The sequence below is a fragment of the Hydra vulgaris genome, chromosome 04, assembly GCF_038396675.1.
Source record: "Hydra vulgaris chromosome 04, alternate assembly HydraT2T_AEP".
NCBI classification, from domain to species: Eukaryota; Metazoa; Cnidaria; class Hydrozoa; order Anthoathecata; family Hydridae; genus Hydra; species Hydra vulgaris.
In genome coordinates this window covers 3,960,001-3,972,500 of record NC_088923.1, presented here as the reverse complement: position 1 = coordinate 3,972,500, position 12,500 = coordinate 3,960,001, and the positions used below count along the sequence as shown (strand labels likewise).

At 26.6% G+C, this 12,500-nt stretch overlaps 1 protein-coding gene across 4 annotated transcripts in view; it reads left to right on the top strand.

The window, feature by feature from the left end:
• Window positions 1-12,500, top strand: part of LOC100206499 (nitric oxide synthase 1) — a 101,549-nt gene that overhangs the window by 46,959 nt on the left and 42,090 nt on the right. For all 4 annotated transcript variants that reach the window (XM_065795272.1, XM_065795273.1, XM_065795270.1 and 1 more), the window contains exons 4-7: window positions 3,206-3,368; window positions 8,369-8,460; window positions 12,204-12,345; window positions 12,444-12,500. The exon at window positions 12,444-12,500 is cut by the window's right edge and continues 83 nt beyond it. In XM_065795272.1, coding sequence (XP_065651344.1) covers window positions 3,206-3,368; window positions 8,369-8,460; window positions 12,204-12,345; window positions 12,444-12,500 — 454 coding nt within the window. The remainder of the gene's footprint in view (window positions 1-3,205; window positions 3,369-8,368; window positions 8,461-12,203; window positions 12,346-12,443) is intronic.

Here is a 12,500-nt window from a genome sequence, read left to right as displayed (position 1 = left end):
AATAGAAGGTGCAATTTGTCTTTATTTTTGCATGATGAATACATTTCCTTCATTACTTTGATTGCGCATTTGCGCATTGATTTTTCCTGGGGATCTGTAGTATGGATAGCTCTGGCTTCCAGTGATTTTTCAAAGAGCTTAAAGCCAATTCAGTACTTCAGCCAAGTTATAAACGTTGTTTTCATTGTACAGTTGGTCTGTAAACCAATGGTCTGCCCAGCCATTCCAATAAATCTACATACTCCCTGCAGAACTGTTCGTGTTGAAGGAATTAAAATGAAGGCCAGGATCAATAGTATAGCTCTGGAAATCCACCTTGCATTGCTGTTGGGTAATTTCTGAAACCCGGTCAATGGAAAATGTCCCATTTCATCAAAAAATTGGAACACTAAAGTGAGATGAAATAAAAATTTCATATCATCTCTCCAGCCTGATGTTTCAAGAATTAATTCTATTCTGTTATCAAACTGTGTTTTCAGTTGTTAGATATTCCAATAAATGGATATTCAATGTTTGGCAATTGTGTTTTACTTCCAAGTTCTTCATCCATCACCAAACGGAGGATTCTATCTAATACATGGTGTTGACAACTGATAAACTGAGGTTTGTTGATGCGTTTCTCTGTGAACATTTGTTGCAATATTAGACCATTCTTTTTTCCAGTGTTAACTCTGGTGGTATCTGCAACAATTTTCTGTATTGAATTCTTTAGGTGAAATTCATCAAAGACTTTAGAAATCCTTGAGCAATAGTTTTTCCCCTGCCATCTATCAAGCCCAGAACATCCAAATTGATTTCTCTTCTTTCATTTTTAAGGATGACCACATGATAATCGATTCCATTAATATGCTTACCATAAAAGTGTAAGGACCAACTTCCAATATGCAACTTTTCAATCATTTCTTTTTTCAGCTTGATTGCCTCTGATTGTTGACTTGTAAATAGCTGATTGACATAGAGTTGGAATGTCAGTGCCTTCACAAGCCAATTGCTTGCATATGTTAGCAGCTTTTTTTGTTGATACTCTTATGTAGGTCACCAAGTTGACTGCAATTTTGCTTTTATAGTGTTTTCTGCTAGGAGTAGTCTCTTCTTTATCGTTTTCATATTCACTGTCGTCAGAGTCAGAATCATTAAAACCAGGATAGTAAGATGATGACTTGGATGACATATTAGAAAGTTTTTGTCTTTTAGAGGGATTGATAGAGTCTTTACTGGTCGCTTGGCATGTAGAGTATCTTACTGTTTCTTTGCTTTCCATTTGGAGATGGTTCAATTGCTTGTCTTTGGAATATAACCATGTTCCATCCACTTTAGTAATATCAAAAATTTTATCAAGGGGTTCATAGTTTCCCCACTTGACACATTCATCATAACATTTCAGTATTTTATCAAGCTTTGTTCATATAGCTTGATCAGATACATGAGGAAAATTCAGTTTATTTTTCCACAATTTGGTGAATTTATTTCCGCTATTCTCTCCTTTCTTCCTTTGATTTATGATCCAAGGAAATGGTAGTGTCTGATAATTTGCTTTTGTAGAGGCATTCTGCACTTTTCTTCTAGTGAATATTCTTCCAAAGGGATCACTCTTCTTCTTTTATGAGTCTTCAAATTTTACCAGATTATTGGTCCAGACATCCTTGTTCTTCTGAATGCTACTATCGCTAGGCTTGTACGCTGTTATGTGTTACTTCTGTAATAACTATAAAATTAGATAAGCAGCTATATATACACAGTCTAAATTATTCTAGATTATTCTAAATTGCTCCAGAATGTTCTAAATTGTTCTAGAATATTCTAAATTGTTCTAGAATATTCTTAATTGTTCCAGAATGTTTTAAATTGTTCCAGAATGTTCTAAAGTTGTCTAAAAGATTCTGGAATTTTCCAAAATGTTCTAAAGTTCTAAACACTACTAATCTATACAAGTATACTAATCTATACAAGATTTTCAGCAAAGCCACACGTATTAGTAGTAGCAGTAACAAGATTAAATAAATGACGATTCGTAATTTTAATTGCGGGGTGACGTGCAATTAAAATTACAAATCATCATTTCACGAATGAAGGGTTTTTACAACCAAGAGGAATTGAACATGTTTTAAATGTTTTCTAACAAAAGTTTATTGATTTATGACACAGGAAATTTTTTTTTTAAAAAAGTCAAAAAGTCATAACCCTAATATATATATATATATCTAATATATATATATATATATATATATATATATATATATATATATATATATATATAAATATATATATATATTGTAACACTTAAATCTGCTGTTTCCTAAGTTTAATGCGAGTTATTAACGTTTGTTGATGTTGATTAATAATCATATTTTTAAAATCTCCAGTAATTGAAAGTATCTCTAATAGAATACTGCAACTTCTATGCAATTATTTGCTGATTCTGTTTTGTGAGGAATATGAATAAGATGCTGTTGATTTATTTTTCTTTCTTTATGTTTTTACTATGAAGAAGCAGTCGCTATTCATAAATAAAAAAAAATTCTTATTGGAAATTTAATAACCATCATAATTAGGGCATAGTTATCATAATGAAGGCATCAAACCACCCTTATTATTTTGATTTTTTTTGTTTTAAAAAACTATAAATGAGTATATAGTAATCATTTTATTGTATCAAATTATTGTTACTTGTTTTTAATTTAAAGAAAAAATAGATAAAAACATTAAATCAATAAGTTTTTAGTAGTTTTTAAAATAGTTTAATGCTAACCAACTTTATTATGTTAACCAAATTTATTATGTTAACCAGGTTTATTTACTTTATAATTATGTTAATTGTGTTTATTATTTTAACCAAGTTTATTATGCAAAATAATTATGTTAACTATGTTTATTATGCAAAATAATTATGTTGACCAAGTTATTGTGGGAAATAATTATGTAAACCAAGTTTATTAGAGGAAATAGTAATGTTTAGTATGGGAAATTTTTTGTGGTTATCTAAAAAATTCTTTGTTTTTTATAGTGATTAAGTAATAAAATTTTTGCATTTTCAAAGTTTTGATATGTTACAGTTTTAAGTTTGAAACGTTTTTACATGTTTTAATTGAGAAACAAAAGCAAGTAAAGAAAAAAAAATTAAAAGAAAAAAATTTGTTATAACAACATATCTAAATGAATTTTTAACTTAATATGAAAACCTAATAAATTTTTATTTTATATTTAGTTTGAATACAATACAACATACACAAAGAATTACTGAGGTGTTACAAGAAATAGACGCATATGGTTCTTATGAATTAATAGAAAAAGAACTGATATTTGGAGCTCGTCTTGCTTGGAGAAATGCATCACGTTGTATTGGAAGAATTCATTGGAAAAAGTTGCATGTAAATTTTTCACAAATATTTAAAAGTTATTTTTTTTGATGTTCAAATTTTTTACATCTAATTATATTATCATTCTCTATGTTATATGTTATTTCACACAAAAATATTCTTAGTTGTTATATAGTTGTTCTACACTATCAATTTTGATGGATGCTCAAGACTAATATTTTCATGTGCACCACGCTAACAACTTAGCTAATGACTTATCATTAGAAGTATTAAATACTACATAACAATATAAACTAAAAAAGCTTCAGCCTCAGAGCATTAAATTAAAAATTCATTGGTACGCTTTATTGATCCTGTAAGCATTTTTTTAATGTAGATGCCCTCAAAATTATAAAAAACAAGTTAGTCATTAAATTGCTGACCTTGAACGTTTTTTACTTGGCTTTATCATAACAACATAGAAACTTGGTTTGAAAAAAATTGCCAACATCAGACACTTTTATGTCAGTAGATAGGTTAGCATGGCTAAATGTCAATCCTAATTCTTTTTTTGTAGACTTCTTGAAGCATCAAGAAAGTTTTGTTATTACTAGATTTAGAAATTTATTTGCTAAAGTGCAGCAATGTTGGTCATCAATATTTGCTAAAGTGTAGCAATGCTGGTCATCAATACCAGAGTGTAACTTTTGCAATACAGATCGTAATTGCTACATCATAAAATCCAAAAGATACCTTTTAATGTTGACTAACTCCCTACAGCCGTAAGAAGTACATTTAGAAGAATCTTTTGTAAGCTTCTTATCACATTTTAAGCCTGAACTTTTTATTCTTTTAACCATATCTGCCACATTCAATAAGAATAGGAGACTTTTATCTGTGTGTGATCCTATAACTGCATAATACTTATCTTTATAACGAATATCTGCTCCAAAACCTTTCACATTACAAACTTTCCAAAATTCACATTACAATATTCCCAACAACTTTACAAATATATAAATAAATTTGATAGTTCCAATAACATCTTCTTTTTTAATGGATAAATACTTTTTAAGTGCATAAGTGCAGCAGTTTCCTAACAGAAACAATAGTGCCAACTTTCTGTCACTAAATTGGTTTTGATGGAAATTTCATTCAATTAGCTAAGCATTAAAAGATTGTTTGATTCTAACTCAGAAAGATTTTTTAAATCACTTTATTTTGTTGCATTTTTGTTACCATCAAACTCAAAAAGTATTTTCCCATTTTCTTCAGTAAACCAATTATTACAAATACACTTTATAACATAATCAATCAAAATGCGTTTTCATTATCTCCAAACTAAGTTTTTCTTTAATTTTATTCATCATTAAAAAAAAATTATTCACTCTATTTTTATCAGTAATTGTTAATAACAGTTTTCCATTGGATTTATTGTTAGTTGTTTCAATAACTTGTTTGCATTGTTTAAAATAAAAGTGGAATCTAAGTGGCTGATTAGAATCACCTTCACCTTCACAATTTTTGCAAGAACATTGGCTTAATCAGCAGAATTTCCAAACAATGCACTTCCATGATAATTTAATATGGATTTGATATAAACTAGCAATATACATTTATGTTATATGATATAATCATCGCAAAACAAAAAATAACTTGTTACTAAGTAAATCTATATACAATCAACCTCCACTTGAAAGATATAGAATCCTGCTGTCAAAGTCTGTATTTATAGAATCCTATCTTTAAAACAATACTAGTGTGGCATTATGGGCAATTAACTCATCCCCTAATTGTGTTTTTTATAATAAAATAACACTTGATTTCAAAACTTAGGTTATAAAGTTATGTTTAAGGGTGGGTCAAAACCCTTAAGCATCAAACAGGCCTCTAATATTATCAAAACAAACAAAAAAATTTTATAGTAGGGTTTTTACCTTATCAATATTAACACATTTATAGCAACAGCCACGTTTTATCAACCTTAACATATATTTTTAGCATCAGCTTCGTTTTATCAATTATAACACATTTTAGGCAACATTTTGTTTATGCTTTATTTTATAAATATTTATTAATTTAATATTATTTATAACTTGTAAATATTTTTATATCGTATTTTTTTTATTTAGTTTTCTTTCTTCTTATAAATTGTTTCAGTATTTATATTAACCTTATGTTATTTTTATCTTTTTATTATTATTTTTACTATTATAGAAGCATTTATCATATCATATTTATCCTTTATCATATTTTTATCAAATCTTGTATGTTAATGTATATATTTTTTTGTGTTTTTGTATATTAAATTAGCATGATACAATTATCATAACATAACTTTGGCTTCCAGTTAGAACATGTTCAGGTATGAATGTTCAAATTTTTGCCATTTTCCAAGAGGTTTGAGTAAAAGAAATTTTCTCTAAGAGTTCAAACATGTATATATATCAAAATTAGGTTTTTTATCATCATTTTTTAACAGTTGAAAATCTTAGTGACTTTTTTAGACAGTTTTCCTTTCAAAACTGTGACTTTTTCAGACAGTTTTTATTACTCTTAATTTTTGTTATGTAAACAAATAATTTAGAACATTACTTTTGAGTTTTAAAATAAAAATAGTTATGTGCGTTACATATTTTCAAATGTTAAAGGTACCCCATGGTGGTACCCATAAAATAGACCATTGAAATTTCTAAATTTAAAGAAAAAAAAGACAAATTAATATAGCTTTGATAAACTAATAAAAGTTTTAGTTGTACAAAATAAAAAACATATGGATAAGTTTAAAGATGTAAGCACAACTAGAAGATCTGACGCGATTTCGAATTTTCCGAAGAATTACAAAGTGTAAACTCTGTAAAATTATTCTCAAAACACCTGGCTCAACAACAACAGCTATTGAAAGGCATTTAAAAACACAAAATTGAAATTCTTAAATGCAATAACACTGCACCTGAGGCTGCAGGAAACATTCCTGCAGCTAAAATACAGCAAATTAAAATTTTAAGTTGACTATCAGCAATTGATGGAATCAGCTTTCACACCATTGCTAGAAGTGAAACTTTGCAGTCAGCATTTTGTACCCAGGGATACCAAATCCGTCAAAGTCCTCAAACCGTTTGCGATCTTTTCATTAAATACTTCAGGTTAGTTAAGAAATAAGTTATAAGTTCTTTGAAAATGAAACTTGAAGATAAATGTAAATTTAGTCTTACATTTGATGAGTATACTTCAGTAAAATCATCATGAGAATTTCAATTTCTTGAAATGTTAAGAATCCAGTGACAGTGACGGATTATAAATGAGACAATTGAGACACGTGCCTCTGGCCCCCAAATCCTCTGCTTCCAAATATTGTTAACACACTTTTAGAAAAAGCATGTTTTTTACTTGAAGTATTTTAATGAAAGAACAATAAAGCAAGAATAATTTCCAAAATAATATATGCTCTTTTAATACACAACAGCAATTACAAAACTTTGTAATAGCTATGAGTTGACTCAGTTATGAGCTAAAATTTGTGGCAGTGACTTGACAATGGCAATATAAAAAGTACCTGCGGCAATGTCAGGTGCTATTTACAACGGCAAAACAAAAAACAAACAAAGATTAATGAAAGTTTCAGAATAAGAAAAAAAGAAAACATAAAAATATCCATATAAAGACAGATAAAATAAAACGAATAAATAAAAAGAAAAGTATAGAAAAGAAGATTAGTTTTTGGTACTACTTTTGTTAAAATTTATTGCTGTTTGTTCACTTTCTTACTAGGGGTGTGGAGTCATAAAAAAAAAGTACTGACTCCAACTCCAATTGTTGAACTTTTCAGAGTACAACTCCAACTCTGACTACGACTCCAAAGCAAAATTTTTAAAAAACTCTTGGAATTTTTAAAAAACTATTACGTGTTAATTTAAGAAAATTTTTTTTGCCAAATATATGAAAAGTTCGTTAAAGATTAAAAATTTTGTACATGCGTACATGCAATACAGATAAATTTTACTATTGGAGTTAGAGTCGCAATTTTGTTTAGCAATTCCGACTCCGAACATTGAATATTGATTTTCGTCTAACTAAAAATGAGCTTGATGTCATAAATAAACTTTGTGTTGCATTAAAACTGCTAAAATTCGCCATTTATACTCTTTCAAAAGGAGGTGCTGATATTTTGTATTTTAAAACTGTGATTAAGTTAACAAGAAAAAAACTTCATGAAGCTAATACCCTATAAGTCAACTTGTTAAACCGATTTTTGAATATAGAATAATTGAAAGAAGAAGCAATCATTTAATTCATCTCATGAAGTAATTGTCAAATCCAAATGTCTCAAATAAAGATAACCAATTTGGCAACAAGATTAAAAAAAAAACGGTTACTAATCTTGCTACTAATCTCATTCAATTGTTTCAGCCATCTGACCATAGCTCTGACAAGAAAGTAAATACTGATAGTATAACTGATTAAAGTTATTAAATGTAAAAGTTATCAAAATTGAATTAAATTTAGCTCAGCAACTCGAACTTTTTATTGAAAAATTTTATAAAGTCTGAAATGAAACTTAACTATCAGGAAATTGGAACAAACCTTGTTCAAAAGAAAATGGCTGTTTTTAAATCTAGACCCAAGTATTAGATTTACTTTTCAAAGCTCTTCAAAGAACTCTTCCCACATCCGCAGAAGCAGCGTGAGCTTTTTCTAGTCTTTTTGCTACTAAAATAAGAAGTTCTTTTAATGATGCAACTTTAGATGCTCTAACTTTTTTAAACCAAATTATGAAGAGTATTCATTGATTTTATTTACTTTTATTTTAATTAATGGTAATAAACAAATAAATACTTTTACGCATATTTTTTATTACTTTAGTGTGTTTTAACATAACTAAGTTAAACTTTGAGAAAGTTCAAACCTTTTTCCGTAATAGTTTGAACATGTTCAGGTTTAAACTTTGAAAAAAAATTTTTAATTGGAAGCCCTAAACATTCAATAAACTACTAAATACAACTTGGAACTTTAAACTGATAGATTGATAGATAGATTGACTGATAGATTCTAACACTTTTTTTCTGTTCTAGGTATTTGATTGTCGCCATGTAACTACTGCACAACAAATGATTGAGTGCTGTTTGCAACATCTTCGATTTGCAACAAACAAGGGGAATATTAGGTAATTAATCTGAAATTTCAAAACTTAATGGACTTATAAGGAACATAATCACTTAAAAAAGCACTTTTTTTTATTTATATGAGAAGTTTTTTGTAATTTTAAATGTTCCTAAATTCTTTTAATCAAATGTCAATTAAAAGAATTGAGTGGGTCAAACCACTCGAAATTTGATTGAAAGAATTGAGGAACATTTAAAATTGCAAAAAATTGAAAATCAAAGAAGCATTACACATTATGTGGGAAAAACCTGATCTTAATAAACAAGTTTTTAGTTACACGCTATCACTTCAGCTCTCATCAACGTTTTCTATTACTCTATAACATATGTATTACAATAAGTACAATCTACATTTTTCATTACTCTATGATGTAGTTTTTACACTTTTCATGTTTGCTTTTGTTTGACTAACAAATAAAATTAAATATATGTTTGTTTTCACTATACATTAAAAATTTTTTATATTTAACAGTTTTATACTTAAAAATGATTATTGTATAATTGAAACATGCTGTTGAAACTGAAAAAAAAAATTGTAATATTTATTAGACTTACATATATATATATATATTTATTAGACTTAAATGTATGTATATATATATATATACATATATATATATATATATATATATATATATATATATATATATATATATATATATATATATATATGTATATATGTATATATATATATATATATATTTATATATATATATATAAATATATGTATATACATATATATATATATATATATACATTTATACATATTTATATATATATATATATATATATATTATATATATATATAAATATATATATATACATATATATATATATATATATACACATTTATATACATTTATATATATTTATATATATATATATATATATATATATATATATATATATATATATATATATATATATATATATATATATATATATATATATATATATATATATATATTAGGGGTATGATATTTTCACAAACTCAATGAGCATGCCATATTCTGATGAGTTTTTGTAAATAATTAAGAGAACTTAGTTTCATTATAATGTTTCTAGAAAAAAACTCCCACACTGACCCACTTAAAAGCTGATCCAAAAGCTGTTAATTGCATAAGAAATATGCCTAGAAATTCTTTACTGGTAATTTGAAGTAAAATGCCTTTCCCTTTGTCTTAAAATAATAAGTTATGTTCAAATAAGTAATAAGGATATACATTACTACAAGTAATAAGGATATACATAGTAATACGGATATAATAAGGATATAATAAGGATATACAAGTAATAATATATATAATAAGGATATACAAGTAATAAGGATATACATAAGGATATACAAGTAATAAGGATATACATTATAGTAAATAAAGCTATATTGATAAAAGTAGCAAAACATCAAAATGTTTAAAAAACTGTATTGATAAAACTACATTAAACAAAAAGGTTAGCATTTACTTTAATTGTGATTTATTAATAAACAGTTTTTTTAGATTTGACTTTTTGATTTTTTTTAGATTTGCAAAGACTTTTTGATATCTTTTAAAACTTTTACTGCTCGTTTTGCACAAATGTTGGACTTTTGTGTATTTATAGACGAAAGAACATCACACCAAAACTTCATGAAAATATTGATAGCCTTTGGATGATCTTTAATGGCTTCCTCCAGTATTTTTTATTATTTTCAGGGTTAATTATTTGGTTTAAAAACCAGATATCTGCCCATTTTCCAGCAACAAGCTTAACTGTCATTTAAAGTCATTGTCTGTCTGAAGGAATTGGTATGTAAGCAATTAGTAAATAAATTGCCTGTGATTTCCTTTTAGGCTAATATTTGATAAACTTTTAAAATTAACCTTAAGAGATTCTATTTTGTTTTCTTTACAAGTGAACACTATACTATAGAAAATGAGTCTTAGTGTTCAATCAACCTACTTTTTTTAATTACAGTTTACAATTATCTGTAAAAAGTAAAATCACCTGTAAAAAGTAGTTTTTGAGAAATATAGTTAGATAAAGATAAATACACTTCTAGCTTTCAGAATGATAAAAACTCCAGCCTTGCAAGACACAAAGTTTGTTCTAAGTCATTCTGTAGCAGCTATGAGTATCAAAGCTCTTGATTTACATGAAATAGACCAATTGCATGTAAATCAAGACCAAATATTATGACAGTTCAGGTGAATTGGTATTACCTCCAAAAAAGTCATCCAGACGTAACTTTAATAATCAATCTAATGTATGGTGTTGACAACCAACATAGAGAGGTTTCTGAAACCCTTTAAAAATGTGTCATTAAATACTGTATCATGCCACTTGTTTTTCCACTGTTAGCATTTGTAGTGTCACAATCATTCTTATAGATCCCCATAAATCATATTTATTCAAAAGTCTCAATGTCCAGACTTTCCATTCTACAGTACCATTAGATTTAGCCTAATCTCTTTTTATTGTTCTTTATCACAACTGCTTGATGTTCCACCCCAGCTATTTTTTTTCATCAAAATGCAAACACCAATTCTTGACCTTCAGTCCTTTTCTCTTCTGTGGCCTTTTCATGTACTTACCTTTGCTTGACAAACCAATTTAACAGCCTTAACTGCCCTCTGTTTAATTTGTTGTTTATTAATATGTATTGAAGGTTCATAATCACTGCTACTGTCACTTAATGATTCATTACTACTTTCATGTTCCTCTCTGTATTCATTCAGAAATGAAGTAATATGTTTCCGCTTTGTTTTAAAATAATAACTTATATTCAAATAAGTAATAAGGTAAGTAATAATGAATTTTTCTGTTATTCTTGGCACTGATCTTTTATTTATTGTTGGAAAATTCAAATTAGCCCATAGTTCTAAACATTCATCTGAAATTTTCTTTGTTTGTCCTTTCACATTTTCACAGTCTGATGTCAAGCTGGTGTATTGGTTAACTATTTGCCAATTTGTTGATATTTACATATTGTTCCTTATGATTCTTGAGATTTACACTTACTTAATCTTTTAGTTTTTTCAAAGTGAAGCAAGTTCTTTTTCCATATGCCTCTTGATATTTTGGCTGCACTAGAATTTTTGTTTGATATTAATGATATTAATTTGCTTTTAATGATTTTCTTAAACTATATATGTATATATATATATATATATATATATATATATATATATATATATATATATATATATATATATATATATATATATATATATGTATATATATATATATATATATATTATATATATATGTACATACTTTTTTAATTTTTTTCATATTAAGTTTCAAATTGGTTTTTTATTAAAGTTGTAATTAAGCTGCAATTATACTTAAAATTATAATGATAATGTATTTTTCCCTTTAAATTAATCCCTTTAAATTAAGATTAATCCCTTTAAAAAAATTCCCTTTAAATTTAGATTAATCCCTTTAAATATTAACAGGTTCTTTTATTAAATTTAACATAAGTTTAAAATTTCTTTAAAATTTTTTGGTTTTCAGGTGAGTTAGACTTTTTTGTTTGTTATTATATTTTTTTTAACTATGGCTTTTACATTGAAAATTTTTTGTTACTTTGATTTAATGAATACACAACAGTCATATAGTTTTAATAGTATTTTTTTTATTTATGAATTTTTAGGCATTTTGATTAATCATTATTTAAATTAGTTATTAGTTTTATTTAAATGTTAAAGTTTAATTATTATGTTAACATGTATTTAAAAGATAAATTTCTTTTGTCTCAAAGGTCTTCAATTTCAATTTTTCCACATAAAAAAAAGAACCAAGAAGGTTTTCGTATCTGGAATTCACAGTTAATTAGGTATGCTGGTTATCGACAGGATGATGGAAAAGTTATAGGAGATCCATCTAGTATTGAAATTACTAAAGTAAGGTTTTATTTAATTTAAAGAATAAGAAAACTATTAAATTTTAATGCTGTTAAAAAAAGTTTTTATATGTGATTTAAAATGTTTACTTTTGTAAGATTGCTCAGAGCCTTGGCTGGGTTGGTGAAGGAACAATGTTCGACATACTTCCTTTA